The sequence below is a fragment of the Amblyraja radiata genome, chromosome 14 (genome assembly GCF_010909765.2).
Source record: "Amblyraja radiata isolate CabotCenter1 chromosome 14, sAmbRad1.1.pri, whole genome shotgun sequence".
In the NCBI taxonomy this organism is placed as follows: Eukaryota; Metazoa; Chordata; class Chondrichthyes; order Rajiformes; family Rajidae; genus Amblyraja; species Amblyraja radiata.
Window position 1 is genome coordinate 50,531,790 of NC_045969.1, and position 25,363 is coordinate 50,557,152.

At 45.2% G+C, this 25,363-nt stretch overlaps 1 protein-coding gene across 1 annotated transcript in view; it reads left to right on the forward strand.

Moving 5' to 3' along the window:
- The window catches only part of frmpd4 (FERM and PDZ domain containing 4), a 590,061-nt gene extending 576,397 nt beyond the window's left edge, over nt 1–13,664 (forward strand). Inside the window, 6 exon segments of the mRNA XM_033033329.1 lie at nt 8,386–9,453; nt 9,747–12,680; nt 12,683–12,783; nt 12,785–12,886; nt 12,889–13,092; nt 13,094–13,664. Of these exon segments, the coding sequence (XP_032889220.1) occupies nt 8,386–9,453; nt 9,747–12,680; nt 12,683–12,783; nt 12,785–12,886; nt 12,889–13,092; nt 13,094–13,198 (4,514 nt within the window). The 3' untranslated portion in view covers nt 13,199–13,664.
- The last annotated feature ends 11,699 nt before the right edge of the window (nt 13,665–25,363 follow it).

The window sequence follows — 25,363 nt, forward strand, 5'->3', positions numbered from 1 at the left end:
AAATCGTTTTCAAAATATGGAGGGGACAGGGGGGACACAATTTCTTGGTGGCCATGCGCGCATACGCACACTCACACACACGCGAGGCTTCGGAGGCTCAAATCAGCGCTAAATGCAGCACAACTCTGCCTGTCTCGCCGGGTTATCCTACAGCCCTGCCTGGACTGACAGGACACCAGCCTGGAGCCGTGGAGCTAGCGCTGTTTCTCCACGTTGGCTGTAAACCTGGGCCATATTTCCCGTATATCCAGGCAGGGCTGTAGGTTAACCCGGCGGGACAGGCAGAGTTGAGCTGGGTTTAGCGCTGCTTCTCTGCACTGGCTGTGGGCCTGGGGGCACCGCTCCCATCTGACTCACGATGTCTCTGGCCACCCCTGGGCTTGGGGGGGGGGGCACTTGGGTGGGGATGGGGATGGTCCAGTTGCGGTTCGGCAGCGATTGCAGCGCCGAAGAGCCGGGATCGATCCTGGCTGCGGATGGAGGTGCAGGTCTGTGTCCAGGGATGCCGAGAGTGTTTTGGCATGTCTCCATCCTCCAATCACCGCTCTCTATCCTCAATCCCACTCCCCCTACTTCCGCCTCTGACCAACACCTCCCTCCTCCAATGAACGAGCTGAATTATCAGGTCCCGTCCTCATTGCCTGCTGACCGACGGCTCTCTCGTCCAATCGGAGCCCTCGATCAGCTGTCCCACCCCCCCACTGTCTTGTGGAAAGCGGAGATTTCACCGAGTTTTTAAATCCTGATTACAAAAAATGGGGGGGGATCATCCCCCACCTCTCAAAACAGGGGGGGGGGGGCGTGGCCCCCCTGGGATTTCCGCCCCTGGTCCGAAGGTCACCAATGAGGTAGATGGTAGTTCAGCACTGCTCTCTGGTTGTGGTAGGGTGATTTAGTTGCCTGATAAAGCTGGGACGAAACTGTCCCTGAATCTGGAGGTGTGCGTTTTCACACTTCTATACCTTTTGCCCGATGGGAGAGGAGAGGAGTGGCCAGGGTGCGACCTGTCCTTGATCATGCTGCTGGCCTTGCAGAGGCAGCATGAGGTATAAATGAAGTCTGTGGAAAGGAGGTTGGTTTGTGCGATGGTCTGGGCTGCGTCCACAATTCGCTGCAACTGATTATGTTGGCCTTGAGTGAGCTCATTGAACATAATTTGACTATGATAGATATTGAATGGCTGTAACAATGTAAACAGAATTCAATTCTCATTATCAACCTGCTGGGTATATCAAGCAAATAAATTCAGTACTCAATTTTTCTTTCACATTTCATATGAGTTTGCTCCTCTGGATTTGTCTGCCTTCTATGTGTGGTATAATAATCAGGCCCTTATATTCACATTTCATAATATTCATGCTTTATTCTTCATCGGTGATTAATCCTGCAAAATTTCTGTCATACTCCAGGGGGATTAGTTATATTAATGGGGGGAGACCTGGACTAATGAATTCATTTTCCTGAGTTCAAACCTGAGTTCATTGGCAGCCAGGGATTTAATTTAAATTAAAATAAATAAGTAGCTGCCAAAAAAATAAAATGGAAATCTTGTATCGGTAATGGTAACTGTGAAATTACTGGAATAACAGAAAGAAAATAGGGCTAACTGAAGAAGGAAAACAGTCCATTCTATCAGTGAAGGTAGACAAAAGTGCTGGAGAAACTCAACGGGTGCAGCAGCATCTAAGGAGTGAAGGAAATAGGCAACGTCTCGGGCCTAAACCCTTCTTCAGACTGATGAAGGGTTCAGTCTGAAGAAGGGTTTCGGCCCGAAACGTTGCCTATTTCCTTCGCTCCTTAGATGCTGCTGCACCCGTTGAGTTTCTCCAGCACTTTTGTCTACCTTCGATTTTCCAGCATCTGCAGTTCCTTCTTAAACGAGTTCCGCGCCCACCATGACTTGGAGAGCTTCTACCGTCGTCTCCGCCTCACAGCGCACTTCCATGGGAAGGAGTCCTCGCCCCCTAATGATGACCCCTTTTCCCGTCTCCAACGCACCCCCTCCTCGTGGAACCCCCCTCAGAAAGTCCCGGCTCTGGAACTCTTCATTCAGAACTGCCGCCGCGACGTCAACCGCCTCAACTTCTCCACTCCCCTGTCTCACTCCAATCTTTCCCCCTCTGAACGCACTGCCATCGAATCACTCCGCAAAAACCCAGACTGGGTCATCAAACCAGCCGACAAGGGAGGTGCCGTGGTAGTCTGGCGCGTCGATCTCTACAAAGCTGAGGCCACGCGCCAACTCTCGGACACCTCCTCCTACTTACCCTTGGACCATGACCCCACTGACGAGCACCAGGCCACCATTTCTAGCACCATCACCGACTTCATCAATTCCCACGCCCTACCTGACCAAGCCTCCAAACTCATCGTTCCCCAGCCCCGCACGGCCCGTTTTTACCTTCTCCCCAAAATCCACAAACCCGGCTCTCCCGGCAGACCCATTGTCTCTGCGTGTTCGTGCCCCACCGAACTCATCTCCACATACCTTGACTCCATCCTATCCCCCTTGGTCAAATCCCTCCCCACCTATGTTCTAGACACCTCAGACACTCTCCGCCGCCTCCACGCATTCCACTCTCTGGGCCCTCACCCCCTCATCTTCACCATGGATGTCCGGTCACTCTACACCTCCATCCCCCACCAGGATGGCCTCAGAGCCCTCCGGTTCTTCCTCGACCAGAGGAGCAACCTATACCCAGCCACTGACACTCTCCTCCGCTTAGCGGAGTTGGTCCTCACCCTCAATAACTTTACATTTGACTCCTCCCATTTCCTCCAAACACAAGGCGTAGCTATGGGCACACGCATGGGCCCCAGCTACGCCTGCCTCTTTGTCGGGTACGTTGAACAATCCTTGTTCGATGCGTACCAGGGCCCCATCCCCGACCTCTACCTCCGCTACATTGACGACTGCTTTGGTGCCACCTCCTGCACCCACACACAACTGACTGACTTCATCCACTTCACCACCAACTTCCATCCGGCACTCCAATACACCTGGACGATTTCAGACACTTCCCTACCATTCCTTGACCTCACCATCTCCATCGCAGGGGACAGACTCCTGACCGACATACATTATAAACCCACTGACTCACATGGCTATCTGGACTACACGTCTTCCCACCCTGCCCCCTGTAAAGACTCCATCCCCTACTCCCAATTCCTCCGCCTACGCCGCATCTGTTCCCAGGATGAGACATTTCATACCAGGGCATCGGAAATTTCCTCGTTCTTCAGGGAACGGGGATTCCCCTCCGCCACCATAGATGAGGCTCACACCAGGGTCTCATCCATACCCCGTAACACTGCTCTCTCTCCCCATCCCCGCACACGCAACAAGGGCAGAGTCCCTCTGGTCCTCACCTTTCACCCCACCAGCCGGCAAATACAACACATAATCCCCGCCATTTCCGCCACCTCCAACGTGACCCCACCACTCGCCACATCTTCCCATCTCCCCCCATGTCTGCCTTCCGCAAAGACCGCTCCCTCCGCAACTCCCTCGTCAATTCTTCACTTCCCTCCCGCACCACCCCCTCCCCGGGCACTTTCCGTTGCAACCGCAAGAAATGCAACACCTGTCCCTTCACCTCCCCCCTCGACTCCATTCAAGGTCCCAAGCAGTCGTTCCAGGTGCGACAAAGGTTCACCTGTATCTCCTCCAACCTCATCTACTGCATCCGCTGCTCTAGATGTCAGCTGATTTACATCGGTGAGACCAAGCGTAGGTTGGGCGACCGTTTCGCCGAACACCTCCGCTCAGTCCGCAATAACCTACCTGACCTCCCGGTGGCTCAGCACTTCAACTCCCCCTCCCATTCCCAATCCGACCTCTCTGTCCTGGGTCTCCTCCATTGCCAGAGTGAGCAACAGCGGAAATTGGAGGAACAGCACCTCATATTCCGTCTGGGGTCCTTGCGTCCCTTTGGCATCAACATTGAATTCTCCCAATTTGGCTAGCCCGTGCTGTCTCCTCCCCTTCCTTCACCCTCTAGCTGTCTCCTCCCAACCCCCCCCCCCCCCCCACCCTCCCACCCTCCCATCCGCCCGCCCTCGGGCTCCTCCTCCTCCTCCCTTTGTCCTTCTTTCTTTCCCCACCCCCTATCAGTCTGAAGAAGGGTTTCGGCCCGAAACGTCGCCTATTTCCTTCGCTCCATAGATGCTGCTGCACCCGCTGAGTTTCCCCAGCAATTTTGTGTACCTTCGATATTCCAGCATCTGCAGTTCCCTTTTGAACCCTTCTATCAGTGACACTTTGCTCACAACATTAGGGCTCACTGTAAACTTCCCCGTAAATTGTCTTGTTCAGTAGCAATAAGGGCCAGGTAATAATTGTTGGCCAACTGTGGACTTACCTGTAAATGTTTTGATTCAGCAACAAAAAGGAATAGGCAACAATTCTTGGCCTTGCCTTCAACAAACACATTCTGTGCATGAATATGAAAAAGCCCATTACAACGGCCATTCATTGACATGGAATGTGGTTTAGAAAGAATTCACACAAAGTATATAATCGAACAGCCACATAAGATTGTTCAAATTGTGAAAGGATGTGCAAGGTAGGTGAAATTGACCAAATTCCAATGGGAGAATTGCCGTTGCTGGCAAGACCAACATGAATTGTCTATCCTTAACTTGTTCCTGAACTGGGGCCACTCACAGGCCTATTTCAGGGATGGTGAAATGTCAAAAACATTGGGTGACTAATAATGTCATGTCCAAGATTTACTTTCTGGAAGGGTGTTAGTGAACCAAGTGGGTTTCTACGACCACATAGTAATTCAGTATTTGCCATTAATAAAACTATAATTTAATTCTGGATTTATTTTAAAAATATGAATTGATAGTTATCTATAGGTGACACTCAAACATTCCTTTGAATCAAATGGCGAGTAACCTGACAGCTGGTAGAGCTGCTGCCTCACAGTGCCAGAGACCTGGGTTTGAACATGACCTCAGGTACTGTCCGTGCAGAGTTTTGCACGTTCTCACTGTAACCGCGTGGGTTTGCTCCAGATGCTCCGGTTTCCTCCCACATCCTGTTTGTGGGTTAATTGGCCTCGATGAATTGCCTCTGGAGTGTTGTGAGTAGGATAACATAAAAATAGTGTGACCGGGTGATTAATGGTGGGCGTGGACTCGGTGTGAAGAGGGACCTGTTTCCATGCTGTCTCTGTAAACTAAACTCAACTAAACTAAACTAAATTAAATGACAATGGCATGGTTTAAAACAGAAGAAGAAGAATTGAGGCATCAAAAGTAAATCATCTTCCAGGATTGCATTGATAAGGAGTTCAGGGGATATGGGAAAATAATGTGAGGATGCTTGAATTTGCAGGTGAATTACAGTGCTGGGGTTATTGACTATCTGAATAAAAGTTTTGCGACTGGGTTTTATCCATCAAAATGGCAATTCCTTTTAAGATTACTATCAATATCGTAGATACTCTGGAGGAAGAAAAATGAAGATTAGGGTTGTCTATGAAAGAAAATTGAGGATAGTTTGGGTTTTGTTTTCCACAATTACAAAAACAAACAGAATTGTATTGAAGGAGATATGGTAGCAGAAAGGCAGGCATGAATTTCTGCCTTCAAAATTCTTGCATTGAATGCAATAGGAAAACCTGCTCAATTTAAATTGAAAGTACATTGGAAAATCGGTTTGTAGGTTAAATCAGCTTTTACAGAAAAGGTCAATTTGCTGGAAATGCCAAAGAAAGTACAGTTTAATTACTGATAGGGATGCATCAAATGTTATGTATGCAAGATAACCTTCACAAGAACATGTTCAATAGATTCAGGATCAGTTCCTGTGGATTGGAGGATAGCTAATGTTATCCCACTTTTCAAGAAAGGAGCGAGAGAGAAAACTGGGAATTACAGACCAGTTAGCCTGACTTCGGTGGTGGGAAAGATGCTGGAGTCAATTATTAAAGAGGTAATAATGGGGCATTTGGATAGCAGTAAAAGGATTGGTCCAAGTCAACATGGATTTATGAAAGGGAAATCATGCTTGACTAATCTTCTGGAATTTTTTGAGGATGTGACAAGTAAAATGGATGAAGGGGTGCCAGTGGATGTAGTGTATCTAGACTTCAGAAAGCCTTTGATAAGGTCCCACATGGGAGACTGGTGACTAAAATTAAAGCACATGGTATTGTGGGGGTAGGGTGTTAACATGGATAGAAAATTGGTTGACAGACAGGAAGCAAAGTGTAGGAGTGAACGGGTCCTTTTCAGAATGGCAGGCAGTGGCGAGTGGAGTGCCGCAAGGCTCGGTGTTGGGACCGCAACTGTTTACCATATATATTAATGATTTGGAAGAGGGAAATAGGAGCAACACTAGTAAGTTTGCGGATGACACAAAGCTGGGTGGCAGTGTGAACTGTGAAGAGGATGTTAGGAGGTTGCAGGGTGACCTGGACAGGTTGAGTGAGTGGGCAGAGGCGTGGCAGATGCAGTATAATATAGATAAATGTGAGGTTATCCACTTTGGCGGCAAAAACAAGGGGGCAGATTATTATCTCAATGGGGTTAGGTTAGGTAAGGGGGAGGTACAGCGAGACCTGGGTGTTCTTGTACACCGGTCACTGAAAGTTGGCGTGCAAGTACAGCAAGCAGTGAAGAAAGCTAATGGAATGTTGGTCATCATAACAAGAGAATTTCAGTGTAGGGGTAAAGAGGTTCTTCTGCAGTTGTATCTGCAGTGAGACCATATCTGGAGTATTGTGTACAGTTTTGGTCTCCTAATTTGAGGAAGGACATCCTTGTGATTGAGGCAGTGCAGCGTAGGTTCACGAGATTGATCCCTGGGATGGCGGGACTGTCATATGACGAAAGATTGAAAAGACTAGGCTTGTATTCACTGGAGTTTAGAAGGATGAGGGGATATCTTACAGAAACATATAAAATTATAAAAGGACTGGACAAGCTAGATGCAGGAAAAATGTTCCCAATGTTGGGCAAGTCCAGAACGAGGGGCCACAGTCTTAGAATATAGGGGAGGTCATTTAAGACTGAGGTGAGAAAAAACGTTTTCACCCAGAGAGTTGTGGATTTATGGAATTCCCTGCCACAGATGGCAGTGGAGGCCAAATCACTGGATGGATTTAAGAGAGAGTTAGATAGGGGCTAGTGGAGTCAAGGGATATGGGGAGAAGGCAGGCACGGGTTATTGATAGGGGACGATCAGCCATGATCACAATGAATGGCGGTGCTGGCTCGAAGGGCTGAATGGCCTCCTCCTGCACCTATTTTCTATGTTTCTATGTTTCTATAATGGCACTGAAGAATCCACAAATCTGAAGAAGGGTCTCGACCCAAAACGTCACCCATTCCTTCTCTCCAGAAATGCTGCCTGTCCTGCTGAGTTACTCCAGCTTTTTGTGTCTATCAACAAATCCTCAGGGTCATATCTTTTCCATATATATTGATTATAAAGGAAGGAGGTAGTAAGATTGCACATTCTCTAACAAGGTTTCACTAGGAGCTATGTAGCCTAAACCTGTTCATTGAATGCAATTGATATTGTAAAATGTATTCTCCTCCTGCAGATAGCATTACAGCCTAGTAATTCATCCCTATTTGTGGTACTAAACTTGCTATGTGGTTGCATCAAGGTCTGTATTTTGCGCCTGAAATTTAGTTCATTGACTGCAAAGGAATGATTTTTGAAAGAATTTTTGTCCAATGCACTGAAGGTACCAAATAGTGCACTTAGTTCTAACAATTGGGGTGAATATCCAGACAAAAAGTTTACAGAGGAAGCTCCCATTATAAATGTGGTCATGGAAGCTCACAGCAAAAAGAAACGATATGATGCTCTGGGGAAATCATCCTACATCCTCTCACAAGGAGCGCAGGAGGACGAGGGGTGCTTATAGATGTGTATAAAATCATGAGAGGAATAGGCCAGGTAGATGCACAGAGTCTCTTGCCCAGAGTAGTTGAATCGAGGGCCAGAGGACATAGGTTTAAAGTGAAGGGGAAAACATTTAATAGGAATCGGAGGGGTAACATTTTCACACAAAATGTGGTGGATGTATGGCACGAGCTGCCAGAGGAGGTAGTTGAGGCAAGGACTATCCCAACAGTTAGACAGGTATGGAGGGATATGGATAGGACAGGTATGGAGGGATATGGACCAAACGCAGGCAGGTGGGACTAGTGTAGCTGGGTCATGTTGGCTGGTGTGGGCAAGTTGGGCCAAAGGGCCTGTTTCCACGCTGTATCGCTCTATGACTCTATGACACTGTACTTAAGCTAGATTTTCATCCTCCCGCACAAGTATTAAGTTGAAGTTTCTCTTATTTTGCACGATACTCAGCAAAGCTGGATGTTTGTGAATAATTTTCGCTCTCTTATTTTTTTTCTAAATAGGCCATGAATACAAGACCAAACATAACACGCACAACATAGAATGGAACTATCTACCAAAGAGTTCATGCTATATCAGGCCTAAGAAAGAAGATTGCCAATTGTCGTCCATTAGAGAAATGAAACAAGAAAATGTAGATTACTCAGATGGTTCAATTTACCATGAAGATTCCAGGGGCATCTTGATAACTGAGATTGCAGATGTGATTGAGCATGGTCATCTCGGGGCTGAATATATGGACACCGTAGAAACTGAACACAATGTTTTTAGCAGAATGTCTTCCTCTGTGAAGGAATCTACCAAATCAGTGCAGGAATCTCCAAGAGGAGCAAAAGTATCCTTTGTGTTTGAGGATCATAATGTTGCTATCTTTAACCCAAGAAACCTTGGTTATGAAAGATTGCTGGATGATAGTCCCAGCAATTTGCAGCAACCGATGTACTTGAATAGTGCAGGTGACATTAAATGCCCAGAGTACTCATTCCCAGGGATTGATGTGGATAATATTGACACGACTGCCGTGTATGCAAACATCAATGATAGCAGGATGTTTGCAAATGCAGAGAGCATTGAGGAACCGTTGCTGCATGACATCTGCTATTCGGAGACCACAGATGACGCTGAGGACGAAGATGAAGCTAGTTGTGAGGAGGATATCCTGCTGGGGGAGTTGGACAAAACTGACATTCTGAACATTTCTGGATCGAACGATGACATAATTGACTTGACTTCGCTCCCTCCCCCGGGGGGTGACGATGATGATGAAGATGACTTTCTGCTTCACACTCTGAACATTGCAATAGCCGCCCCTCCACCTGGCTTTCGAGATAACAGCTCAGACGAAGAAGATAGCCAGCATCAGCCAGCACAAAGCCCGGGAAGCACCAGCCAAAGCAAGCGTTCGCCAAGCGACGACATCCCTGTGTCTATCATCGACGCTATCCCAACGCAGGCTGAAGGGCAGAACGGAGAGCAGGCTCTGGATGATGCTATGGTCTCAACCCTGCAAGCACTGGAGGAGCTGGCAGCCTCCGAGGAGCAGTCTGTTCAGCAAACGGATGGCACCTCAGGTTCTTTCACCATAGTAACCTTTATTCATTGACTGTCATAATGTTCCATCTGTAAACTTGTTAACAACTTGGAAACATTCCAGAACAAATTTTACCATCAGTTGTGTCACCCCATGTTAAGATCTGGCATGCTAATGGAGCAATCGTGTTTGATGTTTCATGACTGGATGCTTGTTATGCACGGAAATTTAAGAATACTAAACACTTTGTTAAATAAACCTGTTTTATTAATATTACGAAAAGTGCCTATGATGAAATAATTAATTGGCTCTTTATTCTCTTGTGGCATACAGGTGTAGTGATATTAAGAGCTTATAGTCCGGAGTCGTCTTCGGATTCTGGCAATGAAACAAACTCCTCTGAAATGACTGAAAGCTCTGAGGTAGCCTCAGCACAGAAGCACTCTGAGGGCTCCATGCATATGCTTGTGGCCACTAGTGAAGGCTACCAACAACTGCAAGAAGAGCAAACTGAATTCCCAATATCTCAGAACGAGAATATAGGGCCCACTTGCAAGTTGATTCCAAAAGTCATGCACTGCCTGGCTGCCCAGCGAGGGAGCAGTGCAAAGTCTAAGGTTGTGCCTTCGAAACAGATTCTTCCTTCCGAGGAGATCGAAATGGAACCCGAAACAATGGAGACAAAATCGGTCACGGACTACTTCAGCAAACTTCAGGCGGGATCTCTGATGTATTCCTGCCCGAGTAAGCAGAAGTGCAAGTCGGGGGACGCCAGCGCCAAGTTAGCGGCTGACGGGAGTGTATCAATGAAAAGGCAACAAGCAAACAAAAAGACAGAAGTGGGCGAGGATCTGTCGAGTAACAGTAAATACAATACGCTGGTCGGAAAGACTAGCCATCGCACAACTACCTATGACTTAGAGAGCACCACTTTCCGAAAAGAGACACAAAGGTGGTTTCAGGTTTCAGGAGAAAAAGTGCCTGATAAGCATTTCCCAGGGTTAATTAACGGTAAGAGTTTTCACAAAGCCTGCTTAGTTTCCAGAAATGAACTTGAAGAGAAGGTAGCTGATATGGAAATGGACGATCAGTGCTCCCTGGCCAGCACCTCAGGGCTTGGGCGCGATGAAAGCTTTCTGTCTGATACCACCTACACGTCTTCAACCAAACATCTGACGGATTCAGAAGAGGCGGAGCTTTTCCCTGACGATCAGTCGTCAGAGCTGCCCGAAGCTGAGCAGAGTGTGAGTCGACTTTGTGAATACCACATGACAAAGAGAATGTCTTCTTTACAAAGCGAGGGCCATTATTCCTTGCAGAGCTCCCAATGCTCTTCAGTCGATGTGCCCTGCAGTACAGGCAGCAGTGCATGCACCACTCCAGTGGATTCCCCTCACTGTACAGCTGAGATCAACAACATACTGTCAGAATCTTCTCTGAAAGGTCTTGGCTACATTTCAGATGACCAGCGAACAGTTTTGCTTCAAAACCATGGAACGTCGTATAAAGATCTGCAGCCCCAAGCTGAAGCCATGTGTCACAGAAGAACAGCCCATAAAGTACATGCGTCTTCAAATGCTGATCCAATATTTGGTACTATACGTGATGGGTGCCACCGAGTACCCAAGATTAAAGAAACCACAGGTACCTCACGAAATGGCAATAATATTTGCACAGGTTTTGAGCTGCGGAATTTAGACTTGGAAAGTAAGAGAGACAGTGAAGGAAATGGTTATGTTCAAGGTCAAGAAGCTAGTTCCCCTATGTCAGTCCCATCTCATGAAGTTAGCTCTGAAAATTGTAATACAGATATGGTAAAGAGAACATATAAACACAAAGTTGATGTCGGTTGCCACTCATCGCAAAGAATTATTCCCGGCACATTCGCTGATCTTACAAGCACACCAATCACTTTCATGAATGAAAATGATTGTGTTAATGATAATAGGATTTTTTCTAAGCCTCGTAGGTCTAACACGTTAACATTTCCATCATTCATCTCAACGTCAAAAGAGCCAGGCCATGTTAGACACCAGGAATTGTTCACTTTGAGTAAACAAAATAAACAACCAAGGCATTCACTGTGTAACTTTAGAAATATCTTGTTCGCATCGTTACCATCTAAATTGAGGAGAGAGAATGAGTTAGCTAAACAGAGGACGCAGAAGGCTGGGGAGCATGAGGAAACATGTAATGGGGAGGAGAGACCCCATTTTGATAGACCAGTGGGTCTACGAGGCCCATACACTGAGCACTATCCCAGTTTGGGTAGAGGAGCTGCCAGTGAGAATGATAAGGATCTGCCTGGAGGTTTTCATGAAAAGCAGTTCTCTGCCGAGGACAAGCAGTGCAACCCAGATTGTAAATTGCAGCATGTTGTCAAGGAGATGCTTAATGATTCTCTGTGTTTTTCTGCCACCCCTAGTGTAGCTTGCACAGAACCTGAGCAAGGAGGAAGAGGAGGTGCAACTTCAGCTTTCAGTAATCAATTCAAAGGCGACAACATCCCCCAGCCATCAAATACTTGCAATGATACAAAGGTGCCAACTACCTGCCAAGAGTCATCTAATCTTCTCAAAGAAGGACAAGGGTATTCAGCACCACTTAATAGGAGGAACGGTGAGGGTGGTGGAGGGAGCCTTAAATTTCCTCCCAGCAAAAAGGTGCTGAGGCGTTGCAGCAGTAACGTCACACCACGAATGAGAAGCACAGCAACCCAACTAGAAAAATCACGGAGCTTCATTGGATTCCAATACTCCGATCTCCATGAGGTTCCCAACCCCCAACTTGTACAGAAGAGCGTAGAGCTTCCTCTGGGCAAGAGCATCTCCAAGAGCCACTCTCAAGGATCGGTGACGACCAATGCAACATGCTGCACCACCACAGTAAACAGAAAGGATGGTCGGAGATCATTGCAGATATTTTCGGTACAAAAGGACTTGAGACAACCTCGGGCATCGCCTTTCCCGAAGGTGGAGGTGAGCAACTGGAAGTGCCGTGGGCCTTTCACCTACTGTTTTCCCAATAGAGATGCCGATGCTGATGATGATGGTGATGGTGGTTACGGCAGCAAGGACCAATTACCTTACATGGATCCTCTCTCCTCCGACTCACCCTCAGCAACCTGTGCATCCTCTGGCTCTGGCATTGCGGGGGGAGTAGTGGGGGTGACCGCCACACCATATAGAGATGCTGGTAACGGCAGTAACACAGAGCAACAACACGCAGACGCCAACCTTTGTGGGGTGGGATTTGACAGTAGGATCGCCTGATTAACACTCTGAAGGACATGGCGTACACATTGCCAGGTGGATTTTTGGCAGCTCAGAAAGATGCCAATGAACTGCTGTCTCTCCTCCAGGCAAGCAATGGGGAAGAAAGAGCGGGCGAAACCAGGCCACCACCAATACAAGCAACTGTTGCCAATTGAATCACTGGAGCTGGGGAGTGCTTGCAGGAAAATGGCCGCGGCGGGAAAAAAAGCCCAGAGGAAATGCTCTTAGCTATGACTTCCAGCTTCCAAGTACTGTGTTGCTCAACAGAAGCCTGCATGCGATTAGTTAAAGTAATGAATTCTGATACACAGCAACAGGAAATCGTTGCTAAGGTAGACGAGGTTGTAATGAACTATACTTGCCTATTGAGAGCTGCTGAAGCGATCTCTGGAGTAGCCCCCCCCCCCCCCCATCGACCCTCATGTTAAGGTTTTAGCACGACATTCAACTACCATGACCGCTATCGTAAGCACACTAACCCATTCACTTCAAATGCTTTTAAATAAATAACATGCAAATTGTACTTTAAAATGTACCCTTGTAAAGCCATTCATAGAGTTTACTTCAAGTTTGGGCCACCACATGGAACTGCTATTAAAGAAACTGGGTTTTATATGGATGAGCCTGTGGGATATTAAGAAGTTATACAACTAAATCTATTAGGACTGAAATGCAATTGAAACACCCTTTCTAATGGCAAAGAAATATAGAAAGCAATGGTATAAAATTTAGTTATTTTTCATATGGTACCTGAATGTCAGAAAGACTTAGTGCCCAAATCAGAAGTGTCAATGTCCCCTAGAACTACAACTGCCATGGGATGAGAGGTTGGGGTAAGGGTGGTGGGAGGAAAACTACACTGGTCTCACATGTGATACTGCGTCACTCTGTAAATAATAAAGTATTATCTAAAGTTTTAAAGTATGCTTTTTAATCAATGCAAACTATATACACAATAAACAATCAAATCAATTCACTATGACTTATTATTTTGGAGGGGACATATCGCAAACTATTAAATAAATGCTTTGACTCCTTACATGAATTATTTGGGATTATTTTAATCTAATAGCAATGTGGAAATTACATGATTAGTGCAAACATTTTTAGACTTTATGATTTGCTTAAAAGCATGGTCACGTTGAATCCATTTCTTGTTGAGGCCCCATCTTGCACTTTTAAGTCAGCAGATGTAGAGTGTGTAATTAAGTGTATTTTTGTTGAACAAATGAGCCATTGTAAGTTATTTCGTGCCAGACAGGTCAAAACCTCTCCCTCTGCAGGAGTTTGTGTACTGTATAGAAGAGTGTCTGAAAATAGACCCTGCAGTAACTTAATGAAGATTGGGAACTTACAGTGCAAAAGGGGAGATGATCCCTTTAGCTGTTAATATTGCACTACTGGTTATCATGTTTGACCGTTTCTGGTGATGTTATAATATTTGAGACCAGATGCAGAATCAGGACAAAACAGCGGGTGTCCTGAGAGAGGAATTATCCAAATTATTTTCAATGGAAAATATTGAGCTTAAACAAGTCCCTTTGCTCTTTAGCTGTAGTGGAGCTACTGTGCAGTGGGTCAATAGGCATATCTCCCAATGTTTATTCATTCAAGGGATATGGACTTCATCAACTGAGCCAGCATTTGATAACACATCCCTAGATGCCTTTGTGAACCACTGCAGTCCTTGAGATATGGGTGCACCAACACTGCCTTTAGGGAGAGAGTTCCACAATACTGACCCAGCGACGGTGAAGGAACAGCAATACATTTGCAAGTTGAGGTAGGCTGTGGCTGGGAGGGCTACCTTCAGGGGACGGTGTTCCCCTGCACTTGCTGCTTTTGTTTTGCTGACTGGTAGAGGTGAAGGGTTTGGAAGTGTGGACTAAGGACCCTTGGTGTGTTACTGCAAAGCACGCCAAAGCACAGTGGCGCAGCGGTAGAGTTGCTGCCTTACGGCGCTTACAGCGCCAGAGACCCAGGTTCAATTCTGACCACGGAGTTTGTACATTCATCCCGTGACCATGTGAGTTTTCTCTGAGATCTTTGGTTTCCTCCCACCCTTATGTTTATATGTTAATTGGTTTGGTGGAAATGTAAATTGTCCCTAGTGGAAGTAGGATCGTGTTAGTGTGCGGGGATCGCTAGTCAGTGCTGGACTCAGTGGGCCAAAGGGACTGTTTCTGCACTGTATCTCTAAACTAAACTATACTAAACATTATTTAAGTGGTACAAAATATTTCCACTATTTACATAGATACATAGACAATAGGTGCAGGAGTAGGCCATTCGGCCCTTCGAGCCAGCACCGCCATTCAATGTGATCATGGCTGATCATCCACAATCAGTACCCCATTCCTGCCTTCTCCCCATATCCCTTGATTCCGCTAGCCCTAAGAGCTCTATCTAACTCTCTTTTGAATGCATCCAGTGAATCGGCCTCCACTGCCTTCTGAGGCAGAGAATTCCACAAATTCACAACTCTCTGGGTGAAAAGGTTTTTCCTCATCTCAGTTCGAAATGGCCTACCCCTTATTCTTAATTTCCTAAATGTGCCCTCGTTGTGCAGTGAAGTGGGCCACTGGTTGAAGCAGAGTCTGCATGCACTATAGCAATAGGATCAGCCAGGTTGCTGCTTAATTTGGTATTTTAGGCTATTAACCTGATCTTGTCGTTATTGAGAATGTTAAAATTAATGGTGCAGCATCTGTCAAATAGTTATAGAGAACTTTTAAGTCAAATGCGCGACACTTTTTTAGGTGGAATGATAAATTGGTAGATCAATGGTAGAAAAAAAATAATTTCTTCCGTTAATACATAAAAAACTTATTGTCAGTCATTTTAACTGTTTTTCATAGTCAAGCGTTTTGGTGGTTTAATTAAAAACATCTTGCTTCTAAAGTCGACTATTTTAGGGAGTTGGGAGCAACCACCATTTATATTTTACAATATTATTAATTCCTTGCTTTTTATTTACTTGGCATTATGACAATTTATCCATGCTTATGTTATGAAATAAAATAACTGCAGCGGCAACGAGTCATTAGTAAAACCATACACTGTGTGATTCACAGGCAAACCTGGAATACTTGCTAATGTATTTACAAATACTATATGTCATACATCAAGTCAAACTGCATGACACAGGGTTTTTGGCTGAACTTGGCATGCTGATCAAAACTCCCCATCTAAGCCCATGTTTGGTCCATATCTTGTTATACCTCTCCTATCTATAACTGAACCCTATCCAAATGTATTTTAAATAAAGTTATTGTATCTGCCTCATCTACTTCCTCCGGCAGCTCATTCCATAAACCCACTATCCACCTTTTGAAAAGGTTTACCTTCACATTCCCATTAAATCTTCTCCCCTCAATTTAAACGTATGCTCTCTAATTCGTAACTCCCCTACTCTTGGATATAAACCCTGTGTATTTCACTCCTGATGTTATACACCTCTATAGCATCACCCCTCAGCTTCCTGCACTCCAAAAAATAAAATCCCAGCCTGCCGAATCTCGCCCTGAATTTCAGGCCCTCGAATCCTGTCCAAATCCTCATGAATGTTCTCTGAACGTATTCCAGCTTCCTTTCCAGGTGTTTAATATTTGTCAAATTTAATGAAATATTAACAAATCTGAAACAACAGACGCCTTTCACAGCCAAGCACTTTGATGCTTTATGTAGAAGCAAAGTGAAGCACTTGATTCCAAACTCTGCTATTTTAGGGAGCTGTGAGCAACCATCATTTATATTTTACATTCTCCATTCCTTGCTTTTTCTTTTACTTGGCATTATGACAATGTATCCATGCATACAGCTGGTAATACACAAAACTGCGAGGAAGGGGAACGGAGTTAACTTTACAGGTCACTCAGTGTTCTGAAGCTTAATTCACCATCAGGTGATAACATGGAACCCTCCTCTCATCGGCCCACTTGCAGATTTCCGGCAGTTTAAGGTAGGCCGTTTGGTTTCTTGCCACACAGTTTCTAACTGCATCAATGCATCTCTTTAGATTTTTACTTGACTGGCTTTTGCGGTTATCTTGCAATCTTTACACATCGCCAACCTCTCCACCCCTCACTTTAATTTCATGTTTCATGTATTTTGTGTTTTATGACTGTTGGCAGATCAATTTCCCTCCTGGGATAAATAAAGTTCTATCGTATCATATCATATGTTACAAATATTCACGAATGTCACTCCCTAACAAAGGGCTGAATTTAAATCTTTGCATGATTATAATGTTTGCCATATAACTGAAGGGGAAATGTGCAGTACTTTATTTCTGTATAGTACCTGCTGAATTTCAAAGAGGTTTCTGGCTGACAGGAGCAACAGGTGGCTTTTCAATACTGGCACAGCAAACCGTTTCCTTAGTAATGCCACTTGAAGAGTTGCTCATTTGATAATTATCCAGTTTTGTTGCTCATTTTTAGACTTTTGCCTAGAAATGTGATTTCTTCTCTTTTTTAGTGGGCTAAGCCAGTGTGCAGCATTGTGCTTGATCCCCAGTCAGATTCCCTGCAAAGTAATCTTGAAATTGGCTATGAATACACCACGAAACATCATTAATAATAATAATAATAATAAATTTTATTTAATGGGCGCCTTTCAGACATCTCAAGGACACCTTACATAGTAATCGGAATAACATATAATCGGAATATAACAAGTAATAAAGACATCACAGAGACACAAATTAAAAACAGAATTCAATCCAAAAACAGAAAATCAAAAACACAGTGTGAAGAGAGAGCAGCGGCAGCCAAAGCGCGCCAGCGTTCCCTCTCTCTTCACGGCAGCCATCTTGGACACAGACCTACAGGACTACAAATTAGTGTTGCTCATGGCCAGAAATATCTACGCTCAGTCCATCAAGGCCTGCTGGATCTCCTGGTTGCCAACCATTTAAACTCCTCTTCCCATTCCCACACTGACCTTTTTGTCCTGGGCCTCCTCCATTGCCAGAGTGAGGCCGTACTCAAAGTGGTGGAACAACACCTTATAATTCACTTGGGTAGCTTACACCCCAATGGTACGAATTTTGAATTCCCCAATTTTAGATAACTACAAAAACCTCCCCTCTCCCTTCTTTCCCCACTTTTTCCCCCTTTTTTCCCACCCCACCCCCCTGCTCCCCTGTGCCCCATCTGGACTCTTGCCTCTTTCTCCCCTCCCCTTCCACCGACATTTCTTCCTCTAACAATTCATAATTCACAATTCGTTTTTCTCACACCTTTTCTCTTTTCATCCCTTGCCTTTGCCCAACTATCTGCCTATCAACCAACCTCCCCTCACCTGTATCAACCTATTACCTGTGTGTAGGAAGGAACTGCACATGCTGATTTACACCGAAGATAGACACAAAATGTTGGAGTAACTCAATAGGTCAGGCAGCATCTCTGAACAAAAGGAATAGGTGAGGTTTTGGGTCGACCCCTTTCATCAGACGATCTGATGACATCTGATGAAGGGTCTTGACCTGAAGCGTCACCAATTCCTTTTCTCCAGAGATAGTGCCTGACCCGCCTAGTTACTCCAGCTTTTTGTGTCAACCTATCAGCTGCCAGGCTTTGTCCTGCTTCAGCTCTTCCGTCCCCCCCCCCCCCCCCCACCCCCCCATCAAGAATGTAAATTAAATAATGTTCATTTCTGCTGTCTTCATCGCACCCTGGGAGTTTCTTGGCAGGATAAAATCACCAATGAATCTGTCCTCTTCCTTACCAACATGCCTAGCATTCCTGTGATCCTCAAGCAGAAGTTTCTCCGCTGGCTTGGACATGAACACAGGATGGGAAATGGATGCGTCCCCAAAGATTCTCCAGATGCTTTCAAGAGAGAGTTAGATAAAGCTCTTAAAGGTAGCGGAGTCAAGGGATATGGGGAGAAGGCGGGAACGGGGTACTGATTGTGAATGACCAGCCATGAACACAATGTATGGCGGTGCTGGCACAAAGGGCCGAATGGCCTACTCCTGCACCTATTGTCTATTGTCATTGGAGGTCTCCAATGCGCTGAGGCCAAGAGGAACAACAAAGCTTCACTACAGGGATACGATTAAAAGAGATATGACGAATGTTAGCATTGGCACTGATAACAGGGAAGCAGGTGCTGCGGACCGGGGGAGGTGAAGAAAGGATCTCCGGGCGGGTGTGAAGCACCACAACAGCAGATGGTTCATGACCCTGGTGGCCAGACGCCAACGTCACAATATGGTCACACTCTCCAATCCAACACCAAAGACAATTTAACCTGTGGGAGCTGTGGGGGGGTTGGGAGGCCTATGTATCCCAATCATTTTAAAAAATCTAAATGAGGGTTGGGTGGGTGTTTTAATGGGGTCACAGAGTAGTTGTACCCAATGGCTTAAGAAAAAGATTACATAAAAAACTCCATGGCAAACACACAGGTATGGTGGGAATGAAGTTGACAGCAGAGTGTTGCATGTATTGGCCAGGATTGGACAATGACATAGAAGCATGGCAAGCAAATGTAGCACCTGTCAGTGTTGTAGTCGGCCTGCCTAAACCCCTTTGCAAACATGGTCTTGGCCTACTAGACCTTTTCAGACATCTCCCTACCGTTTTTAGACCTCACCATCTCAATCGCAGGTAACAGACTACTGACCGACATCAACTCATGTGGATTTTTGTGAACACAGGAATAATAATGTTCTTGTTTTGGTAGATAGCCACTCAAAGTGGATTGAGGTGATACATATGGGTACAAACACAACAACAGAACGAACAATAGACGCATTGTGGTCTATCTTTACATGTCATGGATTACCTGAAGAGCTTGTCTCTGACAACGGCCCCCAATTTCGTGCTGCACTGTTCCAAACGTTCATGAAGCTAAATGGTATCAAGCATAGCTTACTGCCAACTTACCTTCCGGCATCTAACGGCACGGCCGAAAGGTCAGTCAGGATAGTCAAAGTAGCTCTCAAGAAACTTGAAAGGAATTCAAAATTCAGAATGTCACAGCAGCTAGCTGGTCTCTTACTGAAATATCGTACCACGCCACAATCTACCCCAGGGTATACGCCAGCTGAAACACATTAAAAGAAGGCGCACAACTAGACTGAGTTTGGTTCTAACTAACCTATCTCCTAAGGTTCAACGCAAACAAACTGATCAGAAACGTCATTATGGTGGAAGTCAAATAGAACGTTGGTTCAATACACATGATCAGGTTCGTGTTCTCAGCCTCCCCCCCCCCCCCTTTACAAAGCAAATAAATAGCAGGTGAGAACAGTAGTTGAAGTGTGTGATACCAGGAGGTACTTGGTAGAAATTGGAGGACGTGTTAGAAATGTGCAGATAAACCATTTGATCGCAGAAAGGGATGAACAAAGCAGAGACGAAGAAGCAGATCTGTCTGACTTTGGTATTATTCCAAGTTCAGATGTAAAATGAGAATCTCCAAAGAACGTTGAGGCAAAGGGAAATGATCCTGAACTTTAGAACCACAACCTGACACTCCCCCTAAACCACTCAGGAGAGTGCGTAACCAGTTGTCAGATTAAATTTATAAAATTATTCTTGTTTGTCTAATTTATGAGTTACTTTACATTCGAAGGGGAGAGCAGTGTAGTGTATATAATGGTAACTCTAACTTTAAGTACTGCGTACTAGAATGGTATGATTTGTGTTATGTGATATATTCAATATCTTATCAGTCTCGTGAATATGTGTGAGTATGCGCAGTGTACCATAAAAACATAGAAAATAGGTGCAGGAGGAGGCCATTCAGCCCTTCAAGCCAGCGCCGCCATTCAATGTGATCATGGCTGATCATCCACAATCAGTAGTCCATGCCTGCCTTCTCCACATACTCCACAATTTAAATTCATCCAGTGACTTGGTCTCCACTGCCTTCTGTGGCAGAGAATTCCACAAATTCAAAATGCTCTGGGTGAAAAACGTTTTTTCTCATCTTAATTTTAAATGGCCTCCCCTTTATTCTTAGACTGTGGCCCCTGTTTCTGGACTCCCCCAACATTGGGAACATGTTTCCTGCTTCTAGCGAGTCCAAACCCTAAATAATCTTATATGTTTCAATAAGATATCCTCTCATCCTTCTAAATTCCAGTGTATACAACCCCAGCCGCTCCATTCTATCAACATATGACAGTCCCGCCATCCTGGGAATTGACCTCGTGAACCTATGCTGCACTCCCTCAATAGCAAGAATGTCCTTCCTCAAGTTTGGAGACCAAAACTACACATAATTTTATATGTTTCTATAAGATTCCCTTTCATCCTTCTCAAATCTTGCGAGCACAAGCCCAGTCTTTCCAATCATTCCTCATATGACAGTCCTGCCATCCCGGGAATTAATCTCGTGAACCTACGCTGCACTCCCTCAATAGCAAGGATGTCCTTCCTCAAATTAGGAGATCAAAACTGCGCACAATATTACAGATGTGGTCTCACCAGGGCCCTGTACAGCTGCAGAAGGACCTCTTTATTCCTATACTCAAATTATCTAGTTATGAAGGGCAACATGCCATTAGTTTTTTTCACTGCCTGCTGTACCTGCATGTTTACTTTCAGTGACTGGTGTACAAGGACACCCAGGACTCGATGCACTTCCTTTTTTCCTAATCTGACACCACTGAGATAATAATCTGCCTCCTTGTTCTTGCCGCCAAAGTGGATAACCTCACATTTATTTACATTATACTGCATCTGCCATGCATCTGCCATGCATCTCAACCTGTTCAAGTCACCCTACAACCACCTAGCATCGGCTTTGCAGTTCACACTGCCACCCAGCTTCGTGAAATAAAGAGCCCACACTGGCAATAATGTGTACTGAAAACCTGTGCTTGTTTCTAACTAGGTGCTGAAGCCGTAATATCTTACAAATACCAGGCCAATTAACCAACAAACCTGTACATCTTTGGAGTGTGGGAGGAAACCGAAGGTCTCAGAGAAAACCCACGCAAATCACGGGTGGAACGTACAAACTCCATAAAGACTGCACCCTTAGTCAAGATTGAACCTGGGTCTCTGATGCTGCAAGGCAGCAAGTCTACCGCTGTATGGTAGCAAGTCCACCATTGCACCACCATGCCGCCTGTGTCCTTCTTGATATTGACATTTTAGGTGTGGGAGGTGTGGGATTCAAGAGACTTTGCGATAGGCAGATAGATAACCAGGTAATGAATCACATGCAGGCAGAGGAGATTTGTTTAACTTGGCACCGTGTTCGGTATGGGCATTGTGGGCTGAAGGGCCTGTTCCTGTGCTGTTTTATGTTCTATGTATATATTGTTGGTCGAGGGAATGAGCATTTAGAGTGGGTTATGGGTTGCTGAGTATGCAGGCGGCTTGTTCAGGATGGCGTCTGACGTCCTGAGAGATAATGGTACTGCATCATCCAAGCAAGTGGAGACGATGCCATCACACGCAAGATTCTCCCTTGGTGAATGTGGAAAGCCTTTGGGAAATCAGGAGGTACATCACTCACGGCTGGATACACAGCCTCTCCCCTGCTCTTCTAGTCAGTGTATTTATATGGCTGGCCCAGCTGGGTTCTAGCTCAATGGTGAGCCCCAGGTTACAGATGGCAAGGGTCAAAATAAGAATAACGCTATTCAATGTCAATTGTAACTGGTTAGATTCTGTCTTTTTAGAGATGGACACTTTTGTGGCAAAAAAATATGACTTCCTAGTTAGCAGTAGATACCCAAGGTCTTGCTGAGAAGTTGTGAATGGAGTTGAATGGTGTGCTGTCGTCAGTGAATATCCCCACTTCTAACCCGATGAAGGTAGTTGGGCATTGATGGAGCCGCTGAAGATGGCCAGCCTAGGACATTGCCCAGATGAACTCCAGCAGAGATATCCTGGGACTAAGGTGATTAACCTCAACTAAAAGCCGGAATGGTACCATTTGGTGCCGCCGTTTCGGCGCCGCCGTTTTGGAGGCGCTGATCTTTTGCTAATTCATCTAAATTTTGGGAAGCAGCAGCGCCGAAACAAGCTGACAACCTGGTGAAATAAACCGCAAAGCTGTAAAAACAAGAATCAAAAGGACAAAGGAAATAAATATACAAAGTGTGGTTAAACTGACAAACATCATTTGTCAGAATTGTTAATTGACTGCCCTCAACTGAGTTGTGAGAAATGACAAAGCAGCGGCGCAGAAACAGTGGTGCCGAAACAGCGGCGCCAGAACCGCAACGCCGAAAAGTACCCGACCCACTAAAACCATCTTTGTGCAAGGTACTCCAGCATTGGAGTTCCTCCCTCTGAATTCTTTGATGGTTCATGGTCCTTCCTGCAGCCTGGATGGAAAGTGCATCACTAAACTTTAGACAGACAGCACGGAAACTGGCCCTTCAGGCCCACCGAGTCTGTACCAACCAGTGATTACCCTGTATGCTAGCACAATCCTACACAATAGGTACAATTTCCAATTTTACAGAAGTCAATCAACCGACAAACCCGCCCATCTTTGGAATGTGGGAGGAAACCGGAGCATTAGGAGAAAACCCACGCAGTCACAGGGAGAATGTACAAACTACGTAGAGACAGCACCCGTAGTTGGGAGCAAACCTAGGTCCCTGGCACTCTAAGGCACCAGCTCTACTGTGAGCATCTTTTCTTCAGACATTTTTTTTATCCTATAACAATTTTTCTCTAGCCAAAATTCCTCAACAGTAACGGTTTTCTTTTTCTTTTAATGGAAACAGGTACAAAGTTTGAAAAGTTACACGTTAGATTCACCTTTATTCACAAACAAGTTAACACCACATTTAAAATCTCCTCACCTCACTTCTGGAATTCCACTCTAAGGTCCTTACTTGGAGTTTTGGTGATGAAATAGAATGAAGGGATTTTGTCCTATGTTTTGATAGTTCAGCTCAGTTTAGTTTATTGTCACCGAGGTACAGTGAAAAGCTTTTGTTGTGTGCTAACCAGTCAGCAGAAAGACAATACATGATCACAATCGATCCACTCACAGGTATACCTATAGGTACACTTGGATAAAAATCGGAAACATCAACAAACCTACAAATAAACAATGTATGAAGGAAGTTATTAATTACACGTGAAGGGGCTGGCCCACTTGGGCGACCTAATCTGCGAGTTAAGAAGAGTGTCTTCGACCTTCAAGCTCAAGGGCACTCGCCTGGAAAGCCTCGAGCTGAATCGACCGTCCGCGTTGAAACCGCGAGCTGGATCGAACGACAGCAAGATGAAGAGGAAGGTAAAACGGCTGCAGAGTGACGGTAAGTCCTTTAGAGAGCGCGGATGGGGGGGGGGGGAGGAGAGAGGGGGGAGAGAGGAGGGGAGAAATGGGGGAGAAGGGGAGAGAAGTGGGGGAGAAGAGGGGGAGAGGGAGTAGATACACAGTTAAGAAGTATAATAAAGTTTTGCGGGCATTTTACCTACCGATAGGATTTCCTTGGTCCTGAAACCTCCAATGAGCCAATCAAAATTCCCGGTCAGTGAAGGATATTGCCTACTGCTGCCCTCGACTGCCTGTAACTAAATAGCTACCACACTCTACTGCACTACGAGTTCAAAAGAACCTTGCCGACCAAATTTTACTCGCCTAAAATTATTCAACATGCTGAATTTTTTCCACTGGCCAGTGATCTATTGAGTGGCGAAAGAAAGCAGGTTATGGGCCCAAAAATCTATACATGATTCTGTGAAAGAAGGTTTTATCAAGGTTTTATAATTATGCAAAAACCCAATCCAGTCTGTAAATATTGTGTGGCCTCATTTCTGCATGAAAGTGCCTGTTGGATGTCAGAGCAATTCACACAGTGCATCATGCATGATATTTTTTTATTTCAACCTCAATCTTCGAGCATTGTGACTATCACCAAAATAAGGTATATCCAGAATGCAAAGGAAGGATGTAACAGGGGATGCGCTCCGCTCCCCCTCCCCCCCTCCACCCCCATCACTTTGATAGGGCTCAGAGGTCACATGGAATTAAGTAGACTAAACCTCGATCAGCTATCATGGACGTACATCAAAATAATCCACGCATGTACACCAGATTTTTGGAAAAGATTTGTAGCACTTTGCAAAGACGGTAGGTATTTTTTTAAATTAGATAACTCGTCATGAAAACAATATGGTACACTGCAATGCAATTGGAAGTATCCTCTTTACCTTCCACAAGGCTAAGTATAAGAAGATGAGGAATGCTGACAATGGAAGTGTGCTGTCTCACTGACCAAAAATAGATACATCTCTCAATGAAGTGTTTTAATTGCTGGTGTTAATTGATTTGATTGAAATCTAATAAATACGGACTAAACCAAAAAACGAAAAGTGAAATATGGAAGCCCAAGCATAGAATGGTGGTGCAGGTCAAAGAGTTGCTGCCTCCCTGTTCCAGTAACCCAGGTTCAGTCCTGACCTCTGGAGTTCCATGTTCTCACTCTGAGCACAGGGGTTTCCTCTGGGTGCCCCAGCCACCCCTCACATCACACAGATTAATAGGTTAATTGATCACCGTAAATTAACCCTAATGTGTAGGCGAGTGGTAGAATGTGGGAAAAGTTCATAATAACATGGGGAGAAGAGTTTATAGTGAGAGAATGAATGGGGGAACGGAATTGTCCAGCGAGCTGAATTCAACGCATAAAGAAAATAGGATGTTAAAATAGAATTACATTAATCAGAATTAGGAGTTTAA